Raw genomic sequence first — 27,230 nt, 5'->3', positions numbered from 1 at the left:
CACAGGAAGCCGCACAAATGGCCGCGCCCGCACTTACCTGAAAAATAAGGTGAATAGCAAGGCATGTTGGCACACTTTAGGGTAAGTTGTCATAATGGAACAGAGGAATCATTCAAAACATAATGTCTTTTAAATATATTATAATACAAATAAATTGTTTTGTATTTCATAATCTGTTTTTCAAATAGCCTATAATATATTTAAAGATATTTTTTTTAGATAGTTTTGAAGTAAGCTATTCCTATTACTGTCAAGTTTCCTTTGTGACAACTTACCCCATATTGTGTGCCAATATGCCTTGCTAAGTGTTATGCTTATGCATACAAGCATTTTTTTTTATTAACCTCTCTCATCTGTCAGCTATAACAAGCTTAATCTAAACTAAATGCAATCCAAATGATAACCGCTCAAAATCGACCTTCCACATGACATAGAATGTAACAACTTGAGATCCAAAAAGGGTGTGCAAGATAAAGTGTCGTTAGTGGGAGAGGCTGTCCTTTATTACGGGAGTTGGCAAGTTGGATTGCACCAGCTTTTCTCTTTCACCACCTACACACAGAGAACCAACCGGAACCAACCCACCCAACCCAACCACACATCTCTGAAGCCGATTCCAATAGCGGCACTTGCCATCGGAAAGTCAGAATCATTCTAGCGAATCGGTTCGTTCGAACAGTTAATTTTAATGAACCAGTTCAGAAAGTGATTCTTTCGAGTCATAGTACAGAAGGGTTCCCTTTGTGTTTACGTCATGTTTTGTAACGAAATAAATATGAACAAATAATGCACATCTCTTCTTATGTTTCCATCCTCAAGAAAATGAACACAGTCAAGTTTAGAATTCGAGTGATTTAAGAGGTGAATCGGTTCGACAAAATCAATAAAAAGAACCGGTTCATAACAACAATTGGTTCGCGAATCAGACAGCCGCACTACTTCGGCTTCCGTAGCTGAAATGGTCCTTACTACACTTTCTTCCAGGAATTTATCGTTCAATTAATTTCCTTTCCACAACAAACGCATATTTTAACGCGAGTCAGGCATAACTACACCCGAAAGGAAGGAGCAAAGGACTTAAATACGTTTGTTCAGCTTTCGTTAATCCGCTGTTAAGGACATTTTTTAACGTGATCTGTCACCGTTGATAGTTAGCACGTACGCTACCAGAGTATAACTCGTTAGCGGAGCAAATATCGCTTTATTTGATTGGGGTTTAAGCTAAAACAGCGGTAACGAGATCAGCTGAAATGTAAACACTCGCACAGCGATCTTCACTGCGGTTGCAGACGAGCTCACGACAGTTGCGTCGAAGTTGGAAATACGGAAATAACAGCCATTTATGGCCCACATAATAATCAATTAACTGCATTTCAAGTGTTGAATATACCGTGTTTCGTCGCCTTGTTTTGAAAGATATTAAACTATATCGCTGTGCCCGCGCGCCTATCAAAAGTGGAGATTAATATTTAGGTCGTGCATGAAGATTAGTGTTCACAGCAGGATGTCAAAGGGATTTGTGAGCTGAGATAATAACAAAAAACAAAAACATGTCATTCACCCTGTCATAAATTGCAAAGTTTCGTTTTATAACAGAAACCCGTCGACTTCTGCTGTACATAATATAGATGTTTGTGCATTGGAAGAGTGGGCTGTCAAAATCACTTTACTGATCAAATACTGTTAGAAGTCAGAGCCATCATGTCGGGAGACAGTAGTGGCAGCGGTGAGGACTCCGACCGGGAAACCAGCAGTAAAGTTTGCACCGTTAAACTCGAGATCACGAATGGTAGGTGACTGCATTCATTTAACCTGGTGTGTGTTTTGATATCTTTACAAAAAGTGGTGGTAGCATGCTGATGCTAAAAACACGGTACTTTTATGTGTACCATGGTATTTAAAGGGATAGTTCACCCATAAATGAAAATTCTGTCATTAATTATCCACCCTCATTTCGTTCCAAACCTGTAAGACTTTCGTTCCAAACCTGTAAGACTTTCGTTCCAAACCTGTAAGACTTTCGTTCCAAACCTGTAAGACTTTCGTTCCAAACCTGTAAGACTTTCGTTCCAAACCTGTAAGACTTTCGTTCATCTTCGGAACACAAATGAAGATCTTTTTGATGAAATATGAGAGCTTTCTGTCCCTCCATTGACAGCTACGCAACATCGACTTTGACACTTTAAAAAGTTAATAAAGAGATCGTAAAACTATTCCATATTGAGCGGTTTAGTCCAAATTTTCTGAAGAGACTCGCTTTATATGATGAACAGATTGAATTTAGGCTTTTATTCAGATTTAAACATGTATCAACGTACACATTAGTTGTGGTAAATGTAAGGTCAAGCATATTCACTTGACGTTCGAGAACCAATGAGGTTAATTCTTGTTACACTTCTGTTTATGTTTGCTGATCAATTTTTAAATGTGAATAAAATGTAACATGTCTAATCTCTTCATCATATAAAGTGATCGTGTGTCTTCAGTATCAAACCACTCAATTCATATGGATGAGTTTTACGATCTCTTCAAAGTAGTTGTGTCAATGGAGGGACAGAAACTCTCAGATTTCATCAAAAAGATCTTCATTTGTGTTCCGAAGATGAACGAACGTCTTACAGGTTGAGTTAGTGAGTAATTAATGACGGAATTTTAAAGTCTTTAAAGAGTTGTCCATCTCATGTTTTCAGTCATTTATGTTATCGGCCATACGTAAAAATGGAATCGGTCAGATGTTTACAGTATATCATTGCATCTACATGCACTCACTGTATAACATTTATTCAAATATGTATGTGGGGGGATTTAAAGAGTCGAGGGCAAGATTTGTTGTGTAAATCCACTGTTTGTCTCTTCCCAGCAAACCTCACAGGATACACTGAGAAAGTTGGCATGGAGAACTTTGAACTTCTCAAAGTGCTTGGCACTGGAGGTGAGCGCAGTGCACTGTCCTGTCCTATCCCGTAACTGATTTGTCCATCCCGTAAAGGTCATTGGGAATGTTTATACTTGGACAAAGTGATTATGAATGATGGCCATGAGGTTGAATTATGGAGTGTATCTATCACATATTTTATACATAAATTAGCAGCAAAATATATGTTGATATTCACTTTTATATCTCCGACATTTATTTTTCACTGCAAATGAGCCAAACACATTTTTTTCAGTCATTCAGTGTAATAATCAACTAGAGACTCCACACATGTGATCAGACCTAGCATACGCCTGAACACATTGTGCATCTTTAATGCTGGCTTATTAACAACAAATGAATTACAGGAAGCATTTAAGTAATTTTTGTAGAATTCACAATACATTTTTCTACCACAGTCTGATTGGCAGATGCAGGGACTCTTAGGGGCTTTTCAAACGTTGTTTGTTTGAGTGCAGAAATTACCCAGAAGCTGAGGTTTTGTTTAATACACATTGGGTGAGCTATCCCTTTAAATAGCTACATCTATGCTTTTCCTTCTCTTTATCAGCTTACGGGAAAGTATTCCTTGTCAGAAAAATCAGTGGCCATGATAAAGACAAACTCTACGCCATGAAGGTTTGTACTGTCTATTATCACACATTAATTTTTGCTTGTCCTTCAATTAGTAAAAACATACAAAAATATGCTCTGAGAGTTATAATGTGCTCAATAGGTTTACATATTATTTAATTTTTTTATTAAGGGGCATAAAAAAATACAGATATCTTTAAATAATTCAAACATATCATAAAAATAATTACTCTGCTGGAACATAATTGGCCATTATGTTAGTTTATACAGCTGTCACTTTGTCTAGCGTTACAGCAGATTTGAATGAAATCACCATTTTGGTAACACTTTACAATAAGGTTAATTTAGTTAACATGAACTAAGTATGAACAATACTAATACAGCATTAATTAATCTTAGTTAATGTTAATTTCAACATTTACTAATACATTACTAAAATCAAAAGTTGTATTTGTTAGTTAATGCACTGCGAACTAACATAAAACATCAATTTTGATGATTTTTTATTAACAAACATTAATAAATACTGTAACAAATGTATTGCTAATTGTTAGTTCATGTTAGTTATTACATTAACTAATGTTAACAAATGAGACATTATTTTTGTTGTTGTTGTGTTCTTCACATGCTTATTATCAACTAAAACTATAAAAAAAAACATTTTTATTACACAAAATAAAATAAAGTATAAAAACCTTTTTTATTGTCTCATTCTTATTATGAAATGATGTTATGATCTTTCCCCCTGCAGGTTCTGAAGAAAGCAGCCATTGTTCAGAAGGCAAAGACCGCTGAGCACACCAGAACAGAGCGGCAGGTGCTGGAACACATCCGCCAGTCCCCCTTTCTGGTCACCCTCCATTACGCCTTTCAGACGCAAAGCAAACTGCATCTCATACTAGGTAAGCACAGGAGTGTGCTATCCAAATAACGCGTTACCCAGCATTAATATGCAATTTGACTGACCTTTTACATAGACATGACTGGTATATTTCACAATTAATCACAAAGAAACAATGAATTTTACATGATTCATTTTTAAGTAGAAAGACTGAATTAATATATTCTTGTAAAACGTACTCCCAAAATATGCATGTTTTATTCACAAGTTGTAAAATTATTTTGTGTATCGCCTTTTTTTTTTTTTTTTTTACAATGCAGTAAAATTTGTGCTCTCAAATCGATTAATCACATCTAACATAAAAGTTTATAAATATATTAATATAGTGTTAATATATATTGATATAACACAGTAGTGTGTGATGTAAACTGTGATGTAAAATTACTCCTCCCAATTGGTCATTCCACTCACCTCTGACTTCTAGCTATTTATAAACTAACATAAAAGTTTATAAATATATTAATATTAAGTTTATATATATATATATATATATATATATACACTAGTGCGTTAATAACGCGTTAACGCAAAATCATATTAACGGCACTCATTTTTTTAATGCGTGATTAACGCAGCACGTATTTTTTGTTTGACCCGTGGCCCAACCCCTATTTGTAGAAATGGAGATACACAGTGTTGCCGTTTTATTGAGAATTTAGCTTCATCAAAATGGGCACAGAGAGAGACAAACTAATGTAATAATAAATAATAATTAGCATTTTCAGAAGAGCTGCCCTGTCATGCTCAAAAATCTAAACATGTTTGTTTTAGTAAATTGCTCAGTGCAAAGAAAGAGAAGTAATGGGAACCTGGTGTTTCTTTGTTCTTTCTTCATGTGTCTAATAGACATGGACAAGTTCTTTGAAAATCATCTATGACCTTTGAAACATGTCTCGTCTTCATGCTCTGTGTTGACTATGGTTTCAATAATAAACATACATTTGCATAAAGCATCTATATTTATCCATGTCCATAATGATTAGAGTATTACAAACTTGAAAAGTATTAAATTAAGAACAAATAAAAAATGCGATTAATCGCGAGTTAACACTTGACAATCATGTGATTAATCCTGATTATTTTTTAATCGATTGACAGCCCTAATATATACATATACAAACTTTTTTATGTTAGATAGGATTAATCACTTGACAGCACAAATTACTATTAATCACATAAAAGTATAAATATATACATTTTATATATATTTAATATATTTTTATATATATGGGGTGTAGTCTTCAAGCTTTCAGCAATAATAACTGTGTTGTTATATATGCTGTTACTGTGATGGAAAATTACTCATCCCCAATGATTTAAGACATTGGTCATTCCACCCACCTCTGACTTCTAGCTATTTGTCCGTTAGTAAGTTGATGTTGTTTGGACAATTTTGTGAGTGTGTGTTTGTTTCGCAAGACTATGTGAGTGGAGGAGAGATGTTTACGCACCTGTATCAGAGAGATCATTTCTCCGAGGATGAGGTGAGGATCTACGTGGGGGAAATTATTCTGGCCCTGGAGCACCTGCACAAGGTACTACTACTAGCTACTGTAGTGTCTTCTGTACATATTTTTTTTTTTTTGATAAATATTACAGGGTTCGTAGGAGGTGCTTAAAGTGCTTGAAGTACTTGAATTTGACGGTTTGAGATTTAAGACCTGGAAAACCCTTGAAAACAGCAATATTTATGAAAAGGAACTTGAAAAGTGCTTGAATTTGAAAGACAATATATGTGAAATTAGTGTTTAATTTAATTCATAAAACAATCTTTTCACATAAAATTAACGCTGCAACCCGTCTGATCTGATTTTTTTTAGAATTGGAGAGATAAAGATATTGTTTGCTAAATGCGATCTCTGATTGAAGTCCTTGAAAACCAAAACAATTGTGCTTTAAAAGTCCTTGTAGGTTCTTGAATTTCATTTTACAGTATCTGTACGAACCCTGATATTAGATACACACTTACAGATATACAAGTTGGTGAAGTTAAAATCACTTAATGCAGCTAATTCAATTTTATCAATACTTTTCATTTGTAATAATTGTTTTGTAGAAATATTTTATGATACATTTTTTTTAGATCAAACTTTGAAATTGTGTTGGCTATAAAAAAGGGATTATGGTGATATTTTTATGGAGACTGTTAACAGATTATCAGGTTTTTCTAAGAACCTTATTTGGTTTTGTGTTTCCAGCTTGGCATTGTGTACCGGGACATTAAGCTGGAGAACATCTTGTTGGACAGTGATGGTCATGTGGTTCTGACAGACTTTGGGCTGAGTAAGGAGTTTCTGGAAGAGGAGGTGGGGAAATAAAAACGAATAAATAATAACTGTAGTTTATATTTTTTTCTCTGATTGTATCCATATTGTCTTGTGACCCAGTGTGCAGTTGTCATGCTGATATGCTTTGTTCATGTGTAGAAAGAGAGGACGTACTCATTCTGTGGCACTATAGAGTACATGGCACCAGAGATTATCAGAGGGAAATCTGGACATGGCAAGGTGAGAGAAAATTATCTGACTAATCTCACAAAAGCATGTAACATTTAGAATCGAAAGGGAAAAAAGAGAGATATAATTGCACAAAGAAAACTTTTTTGGGGGGTGAAATAATTTTCTTTATAATTAAGCAATTTTCTAAATAAAAGTTGTTGCACTTTATTTTACGCAACAAATGCGCACCTAGATGTACTTACAGTTCAATAAAGTACAGGGTAATCTAGGGTAACTACATGGGTTAAGGTTGGTTTACGGTTAGTACCTAGTTATTGTAAATACTACCATAAGTACATATGGGGATCATGACAGTAAAATAAAGTGCTACCAAAATATTAGAAATGTAACCAGTTTGTTTTTGGCTTTTTGAGTTGTATTTCTCATTCACTGGATTGCGAATTTAACTTACCGGTATCCGTAAAATTGGAATATGGCATAAAACATTTGCGAATAAATCACAGTTTTCATCCATCCATGTGTTCAAATTGTCACCTGGGAAACAGGTACAAAATATCTGTAATTAAAATGGAAGTTCCTGCAGTCGGGGAAGCCACTGTGGCTCTATTTTCCCACGTCGTAAATGTCTGGCGAGTTTGCAGATGAAAACCTACGGTAGTGTTTGTAAATGCATTCATGAGAGACACTTCTGGGAGGTCATTATACCAAATCATTCTGATGATGACAGACTTTGAAACTGATCCGCTGGTTAGTTCAGTTATCCAATCACATGCTCTGTCAAGGCAAAGTCACGTGAGTTTTTTGTTTGTTTTGCATCGAGGGATTTATTTGATAAATGTGTTTCCATTGTAGTTTATGTGCATGTCGTCATATCGGATAAAGATGTATCCACAACATTTGAACGCAAAAGTTTTTTATGTGCATTTTTAGAATTTATGTGCATCTTGGCATTTCCATCAAACGTTTTTTTTTAAAATGCGATATCTAGGGCTGCACGATTCTTGCTAAAATGTGAATCACGATTTTTCTCAATGGGAATTGAGATCACGATTCTCTTACACGATTCTCATTTTTTTCAACCAAAATTTATTTCACTCAAGTACAAAAACAACAAAAAAACAGGACATTCAGTATAATAAAGTGCAGGTCTGCAGGAGTAACAAACAGTCGTCTCTACTCTCTTTTCTTTATTTTAGACCCCTTAAAGAAAATAATTAGTTCATATTATGGGCTCATCTAGGATTTTTAGTATCATAATGATTAGGCTAATAAATGCATGCACAATTATCCGTGAACTTTTTTTTTTGAACAAATGCCTTTCAACGTGTGTGCAAAATTCAGAATTAAATTAATGTGCAGAAATTTGTACAAATAGAGAGTAGGCTATGTAGGCCTACTATAGGCCTACTGTTGTAGCCATTAAAAAAAGCACGTTTCATGTTTGTTAAAATATTATAATGTTATTTTTTTTTTCATTTATGTTGATTTATGAAAAGTGAACAGCACGACCGAGTAAGATAGATGCGCAATATGAGACATGGAGCGGGTCAGACATGATTTTGACCGTTGAAGTTGTTATAGAAAGCCTTTCTTTAAAGTGAATTTCGTTTTGTAGAAATTGTATCTTAATTTTAATAAATTTTTCATCAACCAATTGCCTGTATTTAATGAATAGGCCGACGAAACAAATATAACGGAAGCGCACGCGCGCTCACTTGCGCACGTGAACTAGAGCACATCCTAACTTAACGAAACTCAGTGTATGCCTCACACAGACATGACAAATACATCAAATACACAAAGCTTGAAATATCTTTAAACGAAATAATTCAAAACGAAAAAAGAAAAAGGCTACTCTCTGATTATGTAATCCATTATTAGGCTTATTTATGTGCATTTCTCTCTATAAGCGCGTTCACACGGAGATGGCGATCGTCAACTTCATCTTGGCAGCCGAGTCGACACTTTTAGAGAAAACACTTGTTTAATAATAAAAATCAATACACGTGTCACCGGATTTACAGATGCACGCACACATATTATTTCGAAATAACGAGATATTGTGTTGAAATAACATTATTATTAATAATAGTACATCTTTTAGAATAGGCCTATTTGATTGAATGCTGAATGTTGCGCTTGTTCAATTTAATACAATTAACTTTAATTGTGATCATTAACATAACTGAATATTAAATATTTAGTGACCAAGTTTTGCGCAGCTCCCCGTCAATGATCTAGCAGCACCCACTCAGCACATGCTGTCCCTGCAGAGAAGCTACGTAGGCAGTGTAATTTTTTTTTTTTTGTGAATCGCCATCATTAAGAAATGAGATCGCATTTATGTTTGAATCGAGATCGTGATTTTTTTCCGATTAATCGTGCAGCCCTAGCGATATCCCATAATGCACATAAAAATAGGTGTATGGAAACATTGTTATTATTTACATAAATTGTTATTATTCACCTACAAATGTCTTAATTATATTCTGCTTCTGCACATTAAGGTGTGATGGAAGAATGTATTTGTACAATAACTTTTAAATAATATATATCTCTCTTTCCATGTTATAGCTATAAAATCAAGTATTACAAATTTAGGTACATTTAGGTAGATAACTTTTGCATTACTGTAATGAGAATTTGTGGGTAAAATTAGTTACTTTTTTAACAAAATGACCACACAAACTTTGTGTTTGGCAAAAACTTTGTAATTCAACCTGGGGATTTTTACTTGGGTGGTGTGAGAAAAACACAGACAATCTGGATTCAGACGGCAATAAAATCACCTAAAATCCTGTTGTATTGACCTAACGTGCCCATGAGAAACATTTACCATCTTAATGGGGCTATTGACAGGCTTTCGAGAGATTCTCCACCTTTTGATTGATGACATGATAATTCCTTCTTCCCCTTTCTGTAGTCAGTGGATTGGTGGAGTTTGGGGATTCTGATGTTTGAGCTGTTGACGGGAGCGTCTCCGTTTACTCTGGAAGGAGAGAGAAATTCCCAGAGTGAGGTGTCCAAGTGAGTCTCGCCCGCAAACCTCCAGTGATCCCAATGATTTTCTCCACACGTCCTTATACACACAGTGTTTGAACTCCCAGTGATATGTTATGATTGCATCTCGTAAGTTATTTACCAGAATTAAAGTAGCTTTCTGTGTCTGGCAGACGCATCCTGCGCTGTGAGCCTCCGTTCCCCTCGATCATTGGGCCCTTGGCTCAGGATCTCCTGCGAAAGTTACTTGTGAAAGACCCTCATAAGAGATTGGGCTCTGGTCCCAGAGGAGCCGAGGATATCAAGTGTCATCCTTTCTTCAAGGTTATTTTTTTGTTTTTCAGCTGTTTTTATTCCTCACATTTGATCTCTGTGTTTAATGTGGTTGTAATCTTTTAATTAGTGATGCACCAAAAATGTGAAAATCAATGTTCAGTTTCGTCCGAAAGAGTTTTGGAGGGCCCAGATCATTGACCGAGACTGTGACATTTATTTAGCACTTATCTGATGGCGCAGTTTGACTGTGTTCATGTCTATTTAAAGAGTTAGTTCACCCAAAAATGGAAAATTCTGTCATTAGTTTCTCACCCTCATGTCGTTCCAACTCTGTAAGACTTTCGTTCATCTTTAGAACACAAATGAAGATGTTTTTGATGAAATCTGAGAGCTTTCTGTCCCTCCAATGACAGCTACGCAACTACGTAAATAAAAGTATATGTGAATAAAAGCCTAATTTAAATCTGTTCATCATATAAAGCAATCGTGTCTCTTCCGAAAATTTGGACTAAACCGCTCAATTCGTATGGATTAGTTTTACGATCTCTTTATGAACTTTTTGAAGCGTCAAAATAGTAGTTGCGTAGCTGTCAACGGAGGGACAGAAAACTTTCAGATTTCATCAAAAAGATCTTCATTTGTGTTTTGAAGATGACTGAAAGTCTTACAGGTTTGGAACGAAATGAGGGCGAGTAAATATTGACAGAATTTTATTTTAATAATTTAATAATTTCTCCATCCTTGTCTCAGCTTTTCTCTATTTCTCTTTAGTAGTTGTGTTAGCAACCCATTTTACTTTTGATTTTTTTTTAGGAAAAATGTAGGACTGGCTTTTTTTTTTTTATCAGGGATTGATTAGTTCGTGAATGATAGTTATTATAGGTGGTTCTAGGGAGGGGTTGAAAAACCAAAGGGCTTGGTGATGTCTGAAAAGAAAAGTCATTCCAGAGACAGAGCAAATTATTATATTTTGATTAATGATTGGAAAGGTAAACAATAAGAGATAAGATAAACGGGGTGCAGTTAAGATAATTGCATTCATATCTGCCTCCATTCTGGTATGCTTCTCTCACTTTTTTACAATCCAGTCACCAACCAATGGATACAATTAAGTCCTGTTTTTTCCCCCTCATTCAGTTAGCAGTAAAACAAACCTTGTGGTGTAAAAATGTTTAAATGAGCACGCCGACTTTTTGGGACTTTAGTTTATTCACCGTATCCCCCAGAGTTAGATAAGTCCATACATACCCTTTTCATCTCCGTGCGTGTCGTAACTCTGTCTGATGTATCCCTCCACAGAAGTAGCAGTGCTTCGCCTTCTGAGAATATAGTTCCTAGTATGTATACGGTTAGAAGATGGCTGTGTCTCATGTGACCTTGTTATTTGTACACGCTGACTATACAAATCACAACATGTAAATAGGAAAATGTTGGGGTTATTTTGTCACTTATTGGGAGCAGTATGCTAGCTGGAGCCATTTACCTCCAGTCTTTGTGCTAAGCTAGGCTAGTGGTGTGTGCGTCAGACAGTTAAGGCACGCACGGATATGAAAAGGGTATATATGGACTTATTTAACTCTGGGGGATACAGTGAATGTTAAAGTCCCAAAAAGTCGGTGTGTTCCTTTAACACCTTTAGTTCCTTTTTTTTTTTTTTAATCTTAAACAAACAAACTGGTACTTGATACTTCATTATCTAATACAGTGACCTTCATACGTACATATTTAAGTGGCTTAAGTGTCCACATACTTTTTGGTGTCACTGTAGATTGTCACAAACCTCAACTGGTTGGTCTCTCTAGGGGTTAAACTGGTCGGACTTGGCAGAGAAAAAGGTTCAGAGCCCATTCCGACCAGAACTACGTAATGAGTTGGATGTGGGCAACTTTGCAGAGGAGTTTACAGGAATGGATCCGGTCTATTCCCCTGCCAGCACACCACCTAGTACAGACCGTCTGTTTCAGGTACTCGCGCACGCACACAAACACACCCGTCCCTGCGTCCCTTTCATAGAGATGCATACAATACATTAAACCTGGTTTCCTGCCACAGCCCTCCATTATTAATAGCAACAGATAGTGTAACTGTACACATAGAGTTTCAGTTCGGTAACTTTATACCTAGTCTCCTTGATCAAGTCACAACACACACTTTTCAACACCTTCTCTGCCATGTTATACTCTGTTCCATGATGTTCTTTTGTTCAGCTTTAACTGTTGAAACATACAGCTTGAACCAAACCAGACCAGTCAAACCAGCCAAACACCAGCTTTACCAGGCTGGGAGACCAGCTAGACCAGTTTAAAGAAATAAGTCACCCAAAAGTGACAAATCTTTACTTGCTCAACTTGTCATTCCAAATCTTTTTATGCTGAACTTTTTTTTTAAGGAGTAGAATATTCTGCCAGAATATCTAAAACCAACAAACCACTTAGGCTGGTTCAACCTGTTTTTTTTTTTTTACTGTTGCTAAATCAATCTCTGTAGTGATCCAATCTCTTCTTTCTCTCAGGGCTACTCCTTTGTGGCTCCTTCTATCTTGTTCAATAAGAATGTGGTTATGGCGGATGTTCTGGACTCTCATGTGAATGTTGACCGGCCCGGTTCTGCTATAGTCCAGCGCAGTTCTATGCTAAAGGTACACAGCTGCCTGTTTAAAAAAAAAAAAAAAAAAAAAAAAATTATTTTGCGGTGGGGAACATTAAAACATTGTTTCTTCTGTCTTTTTGCAGGACTCTCAGTTCTTTCAGCATTATGAGCTGTGCCTGCTGGGGGCGCCACTGGGCGAGGGCAGTTTTTCTGTCTGCAGGAAGTGCAGACACAGGCAGAGTGGCCAGGAATACGCTGTGAAAATCATCAGCCGAAGGTAGAGACATTAAACCAGATTTGTTCATTGCCAAAGCACATTAAAAATCACATGCTTTATATCATCACTTGAGGTTTTAAAGTCATTACTTGAGGTTTCCTACGTATGAATTAACAAAGGTATGCATCAGGAGAAAACAAACACAATGTTCTAAAAATATATGTTCGTTTAGTAGATAAGTAATTCAAAACGACTGAACAAATTCAACCTTTAACCTTTAATGTAAAACACTATCTAAAAGGTTTTGGTACTAGTGGTGTTTGATATTGAGAACATTTTCTGGGATTTTGTAGATAACGATAATTCAAGTCAAGTCAAGAATATTTGTATAGCGCTTTTCACAATACAGATTGTATCAAAGCAGCTTCACAGTATTAAATTAAAATAATAATAAAACGTCTATGTTTGGTAATGCTAATCAATAGTAATATTGATTGATTCATTAAATTGAATATCCCCAACTGAGCAAGCCAAAGGCAACAGTGGCAAGGAAACGAAAAACTCCATCAGGTGACCTAATGGAGAAAAAAAAAACCTTGGGAGAACCCAGGCTCAGTCGGGGGCCAGTTCTCCTCTGGCGGTTATGAACTAGAGGCCGGATTTAACTGTAAGATTAAAACATTTATATGAATGCCTGGTTAAAGAGATGCGTCTTTAATCTAGTTTTGAACTGGGAGAGCGACTCTGAGCAACGAACCGTATCAGGAAGGCTATTCCAGAGTTTTGGAGCTAAATGTGAGAATGCTCTCCCTCCTTTGGTGGACTTAGATATCCTAGGTATAACCAAAAGCCTCGAATTTAGCGATCTTAAAGAGCGCGATGGATTATAGGGCGATAGAAGATCCGTTAAATAAACTGGAGCTAAGCCGTTTAGGGCTTTATAAGTCAGTAACAATACTTTATAATTAATACGGAACTTTATAGGTAACCAGTGTAGAGATGATAAGATCGGTGTTATATGATCATATTTTCTTGATCTGGTAAGAACTCTAGCGGCTGCATTTTGGACTAACTGTAGCTTGTTTATTGAGGATGCAGGACAACCAGCTAATAGAGCATTACAGTAATCTAGTCTCGAGGTCATGAATGCATGAACTAACTTTTCTGCATCAGAAACTGATAGCATATTACGTATTACGTTTAATTCTATAATATTTTGCTGAGTGTGTTTTTGTGCTGGTATCTTGGCTTATTTAGGCCGTTCATGAATAATTGTTTCTAAACTTTATGACGTATCAATCATCTTTTGTCAAATTCTTACATTTCATCATTAAATTAAATTAGAATAATACAACGTTATAGGGCTTCATTACATGTATTTAGTACATTTGCTCATCTATGCATTTAATATGGCTCAGAGGTGGCATATACACACACATTTGCTCTGCAATTACAATTGCGTAAATAATACTTTTAGATTTAAATTGTAAAAAATTAAAATTTGAATATTGAAACAAAATGTTTTTAAATATGAAACTAGGGGTGGGCGATATGATCTTATTTCATGATATGACATTTTATTTCACGATAACGATGTATATAACAATATAGTTATTTTGTGTTATGTCATCTAATTTAAAAATAAGAAAAAAGCTAATTTCGAACAATAGGACAAATATAATTTAACAAAAATATGAATTGAATAAATGAAGGTTTTCAGGTACAGTAGGCTTATTTAACATGTAGTTAGAATTAGTACAGAACTTTAATATTATATTGCATAGTTTTCACTGTATGCGGGTCAATGACATGGTGTGCATATTTTTGTGTCCAAGTGCATTATTTCCTGACTAAACAATTTGATAAATTCATGACATAGGTTTTATAGAATAAATTGATATATGTTTGAATTATTTTTTAGGAAATCTAAATAATACATATTATTTTATGTTTTGTTATCTTAAATTTCCAAAATGTCTTGTAGTGAAACTGTCCGAACAAATAAACAGACTAAGAAAACTATTTAAAATGGTGTCCTGATAATGAAAATTTAGAACTAAATACTATTGCATCATTTTATGTTTGAAACCTTTCATATAAATAAATGGTATAAATATCAGTAATTTTAAAGCTGTTTAGATAATTGAATAGCAAAATCTTTAACAAAATAGACAATTTATACCATAGTAGTGGCATATATTGTTATACTGTCCAGCCCAATATGAAACTAAAACCACCAGTAGGTGGTGGAAAGTCCCTGTCTTAATGAGTGAGCCATTGAATCATTCATTCAAATGATTCGTTCAGAACGGCAGAAACTAAACTAAAGTGTCTTTGTTAATGGGTTAATGAATCATTCACTCAAATAATTCATTAAAAAAGCTGATTAATTCAGTAATGAAACATGGGTGTTTGTTGCTCTAAGATGCGCAAAATAATTTCTGCTGCCATTTTAACTGCATTAGGCTAATAGGCTACATCATGCAGTGAAAGGAGTGTTTTTGTAAAGTGAGTGACATACTTGATAATGTCAGTTCGCACATCAACAATTACGATATTATCGTTGACGATTCCCTACTCACAGAGTCTTTCTGTCATTGTAGGATGGAGGCCATGACTCAGAGAGAGGTCGCAGCACTACGCCAGTGTGAATCTCACCCGAACATCGTCACACTCCACGAGGTCTATACCGATCAGGTATGTTTTTGCACCACACCTAGCTATCAATAAAAATTAAAAAAAAAAGCTAATTATAATGTTTTAGACTAATCATAACCATAGCCTTAAAAAACATTCAAGTTTTTTAAATTAAAATTAGTACTTTATGAATCTTTTTTTGCCTTTCATACCTGGTCACATATATAATACATTTTAGTCCTCTTGTATTGCTTCTTATTTTATTTAATTTTTTATACTCCATCCCTTTATGTTACTACATTTATTTTTCATCCCCATTTTCTCCGTTCCATCTCTCCCAGTACCATACGTACCTGGTCATGGAGCTGTTGCGTGGCGGCGAGCTGTTGGACCGAATAAGGAAAAAGAAGATGTTTGCAGAATGGGAGGCCAGTCAGCTGATGAAGAGCCTGGTGTCAGCGGTCAGCTACATGCATGAGGCTGGAGTCGTACACCGAGACCTCAAACCAGAGGTAGAGAGATACAGAGCGAAATGATTACAGATGTTACTGATTTTTATAAGGGGAAAGGGAATTAGCAACACCCTTGTAACCAGGGTTTGAAATTAACTTTACCCATATTTTCCGGACTATAAGTCGCTCCGGAGTCAAAAAATAGGTCATGAAGAGGAAAAACACATATATAAGTCGCACTGGACTGTAAGTCGCATTTATTTAGAAATTTATTTCACAAAATCCAAGACCAAGAACAGACATTTAATCTGGAAAGGCAAGTTATTCAGCTACACAATAGCACACAGAACAACAGGCTGAATAGGTGTCCGGTGTGTTAACGTAACACATTAACAGTTATTCAGCTACACAATAGCATGAAGAACATATACCTGGGAGGCTGAATAGGCTAAATTAACATTAGCCAGCAAGTCCAACAAGTTACCGGTAAGCAAAGACCAAGCTCCAGCAATCTCATTCCACAACACTGAATCCATTGAGTTCTTCCTCGTGTCGCTTCTGAACAACTCCGCTAACTAGAGCGCCCTCTCGCGGCTGTAGACGGTAATGTTTTCTCTTGGTTCATCTCAGTCAGTATGAATTCATTTTGATATATAAGTCGCACCTGACTATAGGTGACAGGACCAGCCAAACTATGAAAAAAAGTGTGCCTTATAGCCCGGAAAATACGGTATATATATATTTGGATTTCATACATGAATTTCTTATTCAAACTAAATCCTGTCATCCAGCCATCTCCTCCCTTCCTCTTTCATCCTCCTCACCAAAAATGTGTTTTAGGTGGACAGATCAATACAGTACAAAGAACATCAAAATAGGATGTTGGAAAATAATAATGTATTTTTCCGGTAACCAAATGTTTTTTAATCTTCGCTATTACTTCAATGCAAATGAACAAGCGCAACGTTATTTGTTGCGTATTTGTTGCATGTTCAAGTAAGACGTAGATATGCACAGATTCTGTTTTTAATATATCATGATGACTCACAAGTAGAGTATTTACGCTAAATCTGCGCAGATTTCCCCAACATAATAAATAACACGCCAAATTGGCTAGTGATTTGACAGCGTTACACGCCACAGTTGATTTTTACCTGCATTTGGCAAGTTGTCGGGAGTTAATTTCAAACCCTGCTTGTAACCACTCGAAAAAAACGACTCTAAACACCCAATCATTGTGTCAGTCACGTCAAGCACCACTCACACTTTCAGTAAATGTAAAATCTAGGAAGATTATGATGGATAAGTGGAACAGATCAGCACAGAGAGGAGTAAATAAAGTTTTGATTGAGCTGAAAAACAAAAATAAAATGTATTTAATAATCTATTAATTAATCAAATTTAGTTGTATATCAAATTAAACTAGTATATAAATATTTGAATTGCACACAATGCAGTTTTTATGATATTATTCATTGCAGATTTATTCAAACAAATTAAATAATGAAGACAACAGGTTAAGTAAAAATATAATATGTAATGTAGCGCATATATTGCTCTTAAATTCATTGAATGGTTTATCTGATGTGAATGTAATGTTATGTGACATTGTTTGCAAGATTGACATCTTTCCCCGGTTAAAACACCGATTGAACGATTACACGAGACATTATACATTTTAGTAAGTTGTAACGTTTCTTTTCAACATATCTTCTGATGCTCATCATATTAATTTCGTGCTGTGACTAGTATTAAAGTTGAAGAGATGATCGGTTCACGACTCATTAAAGAGCATCAAAATGACATGCATTTTTTTTTTTCATAATTTGAAAGCTGAGACTGTTTCACATCAAAATAACTAATTAAACATCACCATGTCAGTCTATGATTTTGGCCCTCCAAAACTATTTTGTCCGAAACTGTATATATTTATATATATCACTAATACTAATGTTGTCGTGATACTCGCATGTATAACTTCAATACAATACCTTCCCATTACAAATCTAGTAAAATGCTGTAATCATCTGTCCACACAAAAATGTTGGCGATTATGCGAATGTGGGAAAAAATAAAGCACAACTGGTGCATGTGTCCCAAATGCACATTAAACTCACAGCATATGCAGAAAATGGGCTCAGCTGCATTTACTGTGAACCGAGCTGCAAACACCAGATCATGAGCTTATTTAATTAAAACACACACTGCGGTTTGAGAGAGAAGAGAGAGAGTGTAAAAGCTCAGCTGGTATCAGTTTATCAATAAACGAGTAAAAAATTAATATTGAAACAGTGTCGATTGTTGAGAATCGATATGCATCAACAAATGTGTAGATTTGTTGAGGTTTGAACAATAGAACAGCGAACAGATAAATGAGACGCAAGGATGGATGGACTAACATAGAATGAAGAAATGAGCAGCCTTAGTGCCTTTTTTAATCAATTCTTTCTCTAAACGTATAAAAGGATGCTGTCAAGCGTTGAGGAAAGCATTATGCTGGCATCTGTCGCAGTGCTAACTGGCCGTGCTTTAGTCGGAGTCTCGTTCAGATCTCCCGTCAGCTGTGTGATCATCACTCATAGTTAGCTTGATTTGACTTCTGTGGTGTTATGTATTCAGCGTTCACTCTCTGCTCAGCTATCCATGTGCTGATTTCGTCTTCGCGCTGTGGAATTTTAATGCGCCGTCCACATCTGACGACTGTCGACATTAATCTTCATCAGTGGGATTTTTTTTCCTAAATGAGATCTTTCAGCCATCACTTAGATCAAACGCCTCACAATATGATGCGCATTGCACGTTTCAATACATTGCGATGCATCATAATTGGATCAACAGTGCCGAAACATGCACATGAAGTCAAATGACTGTAACAGAACCTCTTGTGGTTTATCGTGTTAATGCATAGCAGTGTGTCACGTATTGTCTCTCTCTTTTTCTCCTCCCCTGGCAGAACGTGCTGTTTGCTGATGAGTCGGATGACTCCGTGTTGAAGTTGATTGATTTTGGTTTTGCGCGGTTGTTTCCAGCGGGGAGCGGGAGTGCCCCCCTGCAGACCCCCTGCTTCACCCTGCAGTACGCCGCGCCTGAGCTCTTCCACAGCTCGGGATATGACCAGGCGTGCGACCTCTGGAGCCTCGGGGTGATTTTGGTAGGTGTGAGTGTTTATATGTATTGCCTGGGCTGCCATATTGTTTTAGTCAGGGGAGAGGTCAGTGTCGGGGAATGTTACGTTATGCTAAATTGATTAAATAGAGAAATTTAACACATTATTGTATTTGAAAATTTTGCTCTGGTATTTTGATAAATTCCCAAAAATGTAACGATACATGCTGATATTATTAATATATTTTTTTCTTCTGTTTTTTCTTCTCCAGTACACCATGCTCTCTGGTCAAGTTCCATTCCAGAGTGAGAAAAAAGGCATGACATCGTCGCATGCAGCTGACATCATGCACAAGATCAAAGAAGGAGATTTCTCATTGGATGGAGAAGCCTGGAAGGGTGTGTCCGAAGAGGCCAAAGATCTAGTGAGAGGTACTTATAGTGAAAGAATCAAAACTTGGGTGGTAAAAAAAATGTTTTGTTAAAGGATGACTTTATTATTAATAATATTGAACACCTGGATTCATTTGAGTTTGGTTTGTTTTAGAGATGCACCGATTACAATTTTCTAGGCCGATTCCGATTTCTCATTGAGTTTGACCTGCCGATGCCGATTTCATTTTTTCTAACCACTTTACAGCACACACAAATATTTATTTTCTATATATATATTTTTTAAAACACCATATACTTTTACCCAAACTGAATAATAAAAACAAACATTTATATTTACAATATAAATATACATTTTCTATACATATTTTTGAGCCTTCATTTTCTTTTCTGACATAGCTACTCCAGTTCTTGTTAAAAGAACATGCAAAATGCAAATTCTGTGCATTTTGGGCACTTTTTGTGTGAATCATATTTATTTTGTCCATCAAAAGTTTGCTTTCACTTTATTTGAGCGTGAGCAGTGCAGCAAAAATAGACTCGGTGCCGAAACCCCTGCTTCACTGCTGTTCACGCGACACTCCTGATCACATGAAAATCGGCCAATTCCGGTCACCAGCCGATCAATCGGTGCATCTCTAGTTTGTTTGAATGATGTGGGTCTTGTTTTACAAACTAGGGTACACATCCACAAACCATTCCTCAGTCTACATAAAAAAAGTGGTCTGGGGTACAGTTTGTATATTATTAGTGATAGAGTATAAATAAGTAGTGTCATCAGCATAAAAATGATAGGACAAACCATGTGCCTGTGTCCCAGTGATATAGTGTATATGGGGAAGAGGAGAGGTCCAAGAACCGATCCCTGAGGAACTCCTGTAACAGTATATGTGCTTTGTATAACTCCCGCCTCCCACCCCCCGCCCACCGCCGGCCACCTTGAAAGACCTCATATTATGTCTATGGAAAGTCCCCATAAAACATAGAAACCCAATGTGTGTGTGTGTGTGTGTGTGTGTGCGCGCGCCCACACTCACTTTCCTGACAAGCTGGACTGACACTGCAAGCCGAGTGGAAGGATAAACCTTTGTAGTGCATTTGCAGTAGATGCACTGAGGCGCAACAGTGAGGCACACAACATTATCCATTTTGCCGCCTTCTCCTGCATTGTTGTTACCTAGCAACAGAAGTAAACAGATTCCATTTTGATGATACAAATGTAGTGCAGTTCTGACCCCAAAAGTACAGGTGTGCTTATTTAAATAATATGAATAAATTCATATTTATTTTAACAATAGGAAAACAATATCCTATTTATCACTTGAATACATTTATATATCCTACCTAAAAATAGGAAAATTGACAAGCTGTAGTTCAAATGGTTTTCTGTCTTGCTTCTCATCTTACATGGATGTCATTTTAAAAATGAGCTGAAATAAGTTAACACAACCTCTTTACAAGGTAAACATTTGACCCAACTGCTTGTTCAACTAGTAAAATGATTAGTTGCATAATAATAATAATAATAATAATAGCCTATTTTAAAAGTTTTTATTTTATTTTATTATTACTCTAAACAGTTTCCAGCATTTCAAAAGTGTACAAAATAACTTTTAGATTGATCATTTCTTGCAAACTCTGAAATGTGGATACAGACGGCAATTAAATTCACACACGACCTTGGCGTTTGTTAAAAACATTTGCGCAGGTGGTGGGAAAAAAACACTGACATTCTGGATTCAGATGGCAATAAAATCACAGACTAGCCCCTGTAAATTTGGAAATTACCTAATGTTTAAAACGATAACTGTCTGACTATAGCTATAGATTCCCTTTAGTTTTTTTCTTCTTTTTTTCTCAGTCCTGTAGCCTGTTTTGTCTCAGTGCTCCAAAATCAGTCGGCAGTTTCTGAGATTGGCTATTATCCTTCCCTACACAGAAAATCCATTTGAATAACCTGAATGTGTGCCATTTAAATCAGGTTTAAGATTAGGGTCCAATTGCGATTTCACTCAGAAAAGCCCTTACTACAGGATCTTCTAGTTTATGAAGTCTTGTGTAAAATTGTTTGTGATCATCCATAGTTACTGAACTGCAATCTTTATGGGTTTAGAGCACCGAGACATGTGAAATTTACTTGCGCTCACCCAATACTTGGAGCCTCTATTGATTACGGCCTGAAATAGCTGTGAAATACGTTTTAATACCTTTATACCACTCCAAAGCTTTCGATGAGTGATTCCTGACCCAGCCATCAGAGACCCGCAGGCACTCGAACGCATTTCAGTCCAATTTCAGCACAAGTGCTTGTTATTATAGCTGTCATTTGATCATCTAGATTGAGATGGATGAGGTTCAGTGCCCTGGTGGAAGGAAAGAGTGTGATGGTCCCTGAGGATGGTGGTTTAGTGGCTGAAGGATCCTTATATTGGCAGCCCCCAAATTAGCTTCCATCTCAAGTTTTATCTCCCTCTTCATCTTCACAGGTTTGTTAACCGTAGATCCTGAGCGACGGCTGAAGCTCTCGGCTCTGAAAGAGAACGCCTGGCTTCAGGGAGGTGGCGTCATGTCCTCCACCCCGCTCTGCACCCCTGATGTTCTGGAGTCCACCGGCCCGACTGTCCGTACCTATGTCAATGCCACCTACAAGGTCGAGTGTTTAAATTTTTGTCTTCTGTATTGAGTGGTGATGCACCAGAGCAAAATTCTTGTCATGAGGAATGTTATATGTTATGTAAAGTTAATAGCGGTACCAAATGGAATAACAAAAATAATGTTTGCTTTTATTATTTCTGATGTTGGTACATCCTTTCCTTGCCCAGCATAAGGCCGTGTGTCCACCAAAGCGTTTTTAGCCGGCTGAAAATGGCTAGCTGTGGGCGCTTGAGAGCGTTTTGGCCATAGATATATATAATAAAGGCTAGATGTCTCGTCCGCGCTGCTGGCCAATGGAGGTCGACGTCCGCACCTGGCGGCCATCTTGTCACAGTCAGCTCGCTCACTCATAACATTGTGTTTTAATGGTGCATGTACTTTTTAAATAACCATAACTTGCTAAATTTTCTACCGATTTTCAAAAGGGTTGGTTTGTTATAAACGTCAGAGATGTAGTTGTAGACACTGCATTCTTATGAATAATTATAATATTATATATTTCAACATGTTCAAGCAGCCAGAATTATAGCCACATTAATAACGTTTGTAAGAAACCAAACCGTTTGTAAATCCGTCAAGATTTCAGCGAGATAATAGTATTTGTGTTCGTGCAGATCACTCACCTTACATCAGGTACCACAGAGCCCGCCAGAAAGCTTGCCTGTGACAAGATGGCCACCGGGTGATGACGTTAGAGAAGACATCTAGCCTTTATTATGTACAGTATATCTATGGTTTTGGCAGTGCAGCGTTTTTTCAGTTGACGTTTCGTTGCTATGATACAGAATATTCGCGGCACAGTTTACTTGTTCTGTTAGCTCTGCTGGTTGATGTCGTTGTACAGAAAGAATGTTGTGACAGTTGGTTGATGTGGTATTAGTCCCGCCCCTCCTCCACTGTGATTGGTCGGTTGGGTAAAAAGTGACAGTGACTTCAACTCACGGCGACCTGTAAAAAACGCCTAGCATTCAGCGTCTCGTTACGCTCATGGCGTTTTAAAAACGCAGCGCTCCCATTGAAAAAATTTGAAAAAATACACCAGCCGCGTGAAAAACCCCGCTTTGGTGACAGTGACACACGGCCTAAGGGAGATTAACCAGTTCATCTACATCTTACCTACATACAGTACAAAATACATTGATAAGACTTTTGTTTATCTTTGAAACTCAAATGATATTTGAGTGCACTTTTTGAATAAAGTGCATCTATTATGCTTATATGATATATTAAAGGTTTCTCCTACAATAGGTTTACATACAAAAAAGGTAAAAAAAAACAAAAAAACAGTTAAAGGAACACTTCACCCATTTGCATTAGACTTTGTATCTTTAGAAACCCAGTCACATTTTCGAATGGTCATGGTTTATTCCCTTATTTTCCCCTGAGATGGGAGAAATAAGGATTTAAGTGTTCCACTTCCTGCTTTTTATGACGCAAAAATCGTCAATTTGCGTCATAAAAAGCAGGAAGTCAAATTTCTTTGAATAAGGGTAAGACTACAAACACTAGCTCATCATTTATCCAGTAGAAGGCGCTGTTCCGCATGTTTTCAACCCGCCCATAGAGGGATCTCACTCACAGAATGTACATAGTGTCAGCCATTCTTTATTTGCAAGCTAAGCTAACAGTTTCTTATTCTGTGGAGAAAGCTGAGTAGTAGCGGTGACCATCCTCTTTTTCACGGACATGTCCGGCCGTCGAGATCGTCCAAAATGTCCAAGATTCGGCTTTTGCTTTCTGCAGTCGCATTCATAGTTTACATGCACACCTTTTATTTCAATCTAACTGAATTCATTCCGATTGGTGAATCTGAATGTAGTGTTTACATGAACGCTAAACAAGTGATCGTTTGATGTGCGTTTTAACATTGCTAGGAAAATTCCCGCTCCTCCGTGAGAGATACGAGATACGAGACCGGTGCGTCTCACAGGCGCCGGCGCCGCTCATCAGTAATCACGCCACCGGGCTCGCATCGTTCTCCGCGGCCGTCAGTCTCGTTCCTGCTCGTCACAGTAAACATGAGGAATGGCAACTGAAGAACGCAAAAGCCGAATCCTGGACATTTTGGGCGACATCAAAATACTGGGCAGACTCACGGAGACTCACTAGTAGCATAGCCTTGTTGTTTACTGCGATCTCTTACCGGTAGGCGTGGCCTCCTAGGGCAGCGAAGCAAGTGCATTCTGGGAGTTGTTGTCTTTCATCCCCATAAGCCAAAAATACATTTTCTGGCTTTTCTCAGTCTAGAAGGCTCCAAATTCAAAAATAATTTCACATTTCTTCTACATAAATGGCCCATTTTAAATACACATTCATCTTTCCAGTTCCTTTAAAGTCATCCTGTGGTGAAAATCAAGCTTTTAATGTTGTTTATGTCTGTGGTGTTTTAAATACGCTTAAGACAAAGCATGTGCAAATTCAGTCAACACCATTGCGGAGTATTTTCTCCTTAAAACTGCTGTGAACCAAAGACAGTCTCAAAGTAGACGTTGGCGGGCAGCCAATTAAGACCGTAGGCTATTGGGATTAGACTTTACTTTTAATTCTCAGATCAAAGTAATGCGATTAAGCTCATAATCGTAGTAACCACACTCACATTAAACTATGTGCCGTATGATGATTTTAGTCAATATCAATACGTCCTTAGAAATTGTTTTGCATTTGATTGAAAGTAGATTCACACTGGTAGTTTAGTTCGGAACGGGGCAAGGTTCGCATGAAAAATGGCTAATGTGAACGCTGTCATGTGGACCCGGGTGCGCACTAGGGTACCGAACCCGAGACTACCTGGAGGAGATGGTCTGAGTTCGGTTGCTCCCGAACCATGCCGCGGTCCGCGGTTCGCATGAATGTGAAAGCAACACGGACTCGGGTGCACACTTGTTCTGGAAGTAAAGTGACTTGCTTTACTTCTAGCATGCGTTTTAGCTGATTATGATGTATTTAGTTAAATAAAACGCATGTAAGGGATGATAGTGTTGATGATTTACCTTGGATACGAGTGAGACTGAGCCTGCAGTGTATTCGCTCATAGCCCGTGGCAACAAATTTGGAAATCCACTGTCTCCTCAAAAGAGTATGTTTGCAAGCAGCAGAAGACCACCTTATGACACACACACACACACACACACACACACACACACACACACACACACACACACACACACACACACACACACACACACACACACACACACACACAGTAAACCTGTGTTGTTCACTCAGCTGCGCATAATAGCACTGGATTAATAAAAAGGACAATATTGACTCGCGTTCTGTCTCTATCATGCGCCGTGCATGTTTGCGATGGCGTAAGATGCACACAAACGCACCAGGGTTCGATAGAATCAAGTTGAGTGTGAAATCAGACCAACGCTGCGGGGGGAGCCGGGAACAATCGCGCTCGGGCTCGGACCGCAGCAAACGAGCCCAGTGTGAAAGCCCCCTAAAAACAGTGGCCAGTAACATGCCTACTGCACGTGTCCATCATTTGTGCTGAGGGGTATGCGAATAATGGCGGTAAAAATAACCACAATTCTTAACATAATCAGAGTAGTGAAAATTACATGTAGACAGGAGAGAAAAGTTCTGCTCGTGTCATGTAAACATCTTAGTCATTTCTCTGATTATTAGAAATAATCACATTATTGGTGCGCATGCACTTTGATCCTTAAATCTTTGCAGAACTTTTACATTCACAAACGGCTACATTACACACGTAAAATGTAATATTCGAAAATGCATAATAGAGGCACTTTAATGACACCTGAGATGTTTCTGTCCCTCTCACCTGGAGTTTTCTTGACTCTCCTGTTTAGCCACTCACCAAAAACACTTTGCCTCATGATATCTCTTTGCTCCCACAGGCATTTAACCGGGGGAAGCGTGAGGGGTTTTTCCTCAAGAGCGTCGACAACGCGCCGCTAGCCAAACGTCGGAAGATGAAAATGACCAGTACCGGTGTGGAGACGAGACGCAGCTCATCCTCTTCCTCAACTTCCTCCTCTTCCTCATCCGCTTCCCATTCCAAGACGCAGAATAGCCAATCTCTGAATCCCCACGAGGGTCCTAAACTGTGACAGCTCCCGTTGCTCTGATGTGGTGAGAGAATGTGTTGCAAAGGCTTTGCAGGATGAAAAAGACCTGTAGAAAAGACTAAGCGAAATAATATAACATTGATATGCCGACAAATTCAACTCTTGAGGAGTAAAACCCTGTGCTGGCAAGATCAATATTTTCAAGTCATTTGGAGGAAAAGAGGATTTTTAATCACAGCGACTCTCTGTAAACACGATGCCAAGGAAATGATCTACATTATAAAGGAAACTCGGATGGGGTTTCCATTGCAATTTTTTTTCTTCGTGATTTGAGGAGATTATTAGACATGTAAAAAAATGAATGTAATAATGCTATGTCATGTGGTGGGCATCCACTTGCATTTAGAGAGTTCTTTAAGCGCAAAGACGATTGAAACGCGTGAAACTGAGATCAGGGAAAGATGTAATGTTAGGGAATAGTGGTCAAGAAAGCCGCAAGAGAGCAAAGCCATATGTGAGAATTAGAGTGGATTTTAATGATCCACCGAGCAAAGCTTTATGAGAATCGTGTACAGGCCATTTACATATCACTACTTTCAGAAGTTTTCTCGATGTTTGCATGGTATAGTATTTTAAACAGTTTTACATTTTTAGAAACCTATGAAGTCAGATCATACTAAGTCACTGAATCACCAGTTACAATACATTGTATTTTTGTCAAGGAAATTGATCAGGATATTTTCTCCTACCCACACTTTTGGGTGAATCTCAAAGAAATGTCTACTCAAAATCACAAGAAAAAATTATATAGAAAGAAAATATATTATATTATATTATATTATATGGACCATTAAATGATGGTTAACCACAATTCCCTCTTCCAAATTGTGCAAAAAAATCTTCTTTACTTGTATGCAGTAATGATTTAAAAAAAAAAAAATTAAAATCAGAAATTGTGTACAGATGCAACCATGTGTAGTTAAAAATGTGAAAAAATTATT

At 37.2% G+C, this 27,230-nt stretch overlaps 1 protein-coding gene across 1 annotated transcript; it reads left to right on the top strand.

Moving 5' to 3' along the window:
* Window positions 1–932: 932 nt before the first annotated feature.
* On the top strand, window positions 933–27,023 carry rps6ka4 (ribosomal protein S6 kinase, polypeptide 4). Its single transcript, XM_079606347.1, has 18 exons — window positions 933–1,789; window positions 2,861–2,932; window positions 3,486–3,553; window positions 4,260–4,410; window positions 5,829–5,944; window positions 6,608–6,715; window positions 6,836–6,916; window positions 9,792–9,895; window positions 10,042–10,192; window positions 11,947–12,108; window positions 12,657–12,782; window positions 12,877–13,010; window positions 15,554–15,647; window positions 15,929–16,099; window positions 18,993–19,190; window positions 19,417–19,576; window positions 22,024–22,187; window positions 26,059–27,023. The coding sequence occupies exons 1-18, from the start codon at window positions 1,702–1,704 to the stop codon at window positions 26,269–26,271; spliced, it is 2,361 nt and encodes a 786-aa protein (XP_079462473.1). The 5' UTR covers window positions 933–1,701; the 3' UTR covers window positions 26,272–27,023.
* Window positions 27,024–27,230: the final 207 nt, after the last annotated feature.

Source organism: Phoxinus phoxinus, assembly GCF_949152265.1.
Source record: "Phoxinus phoxinus genome assembly, chromosome: 3".
Classification (NCBI taxonomy): domain Eukaryota; kingdom Metazoa; phylum Chordata; class Actinopteri; order Cypriniformes; family Leuciscidae; genus Phoxinus; species Phoxinus phoxinus.
The sequence above is the reverse complement of the archived record's forward strand: the minus strand, read 5'-3'. Positions and strand labels throughout refer to the sequence as shown.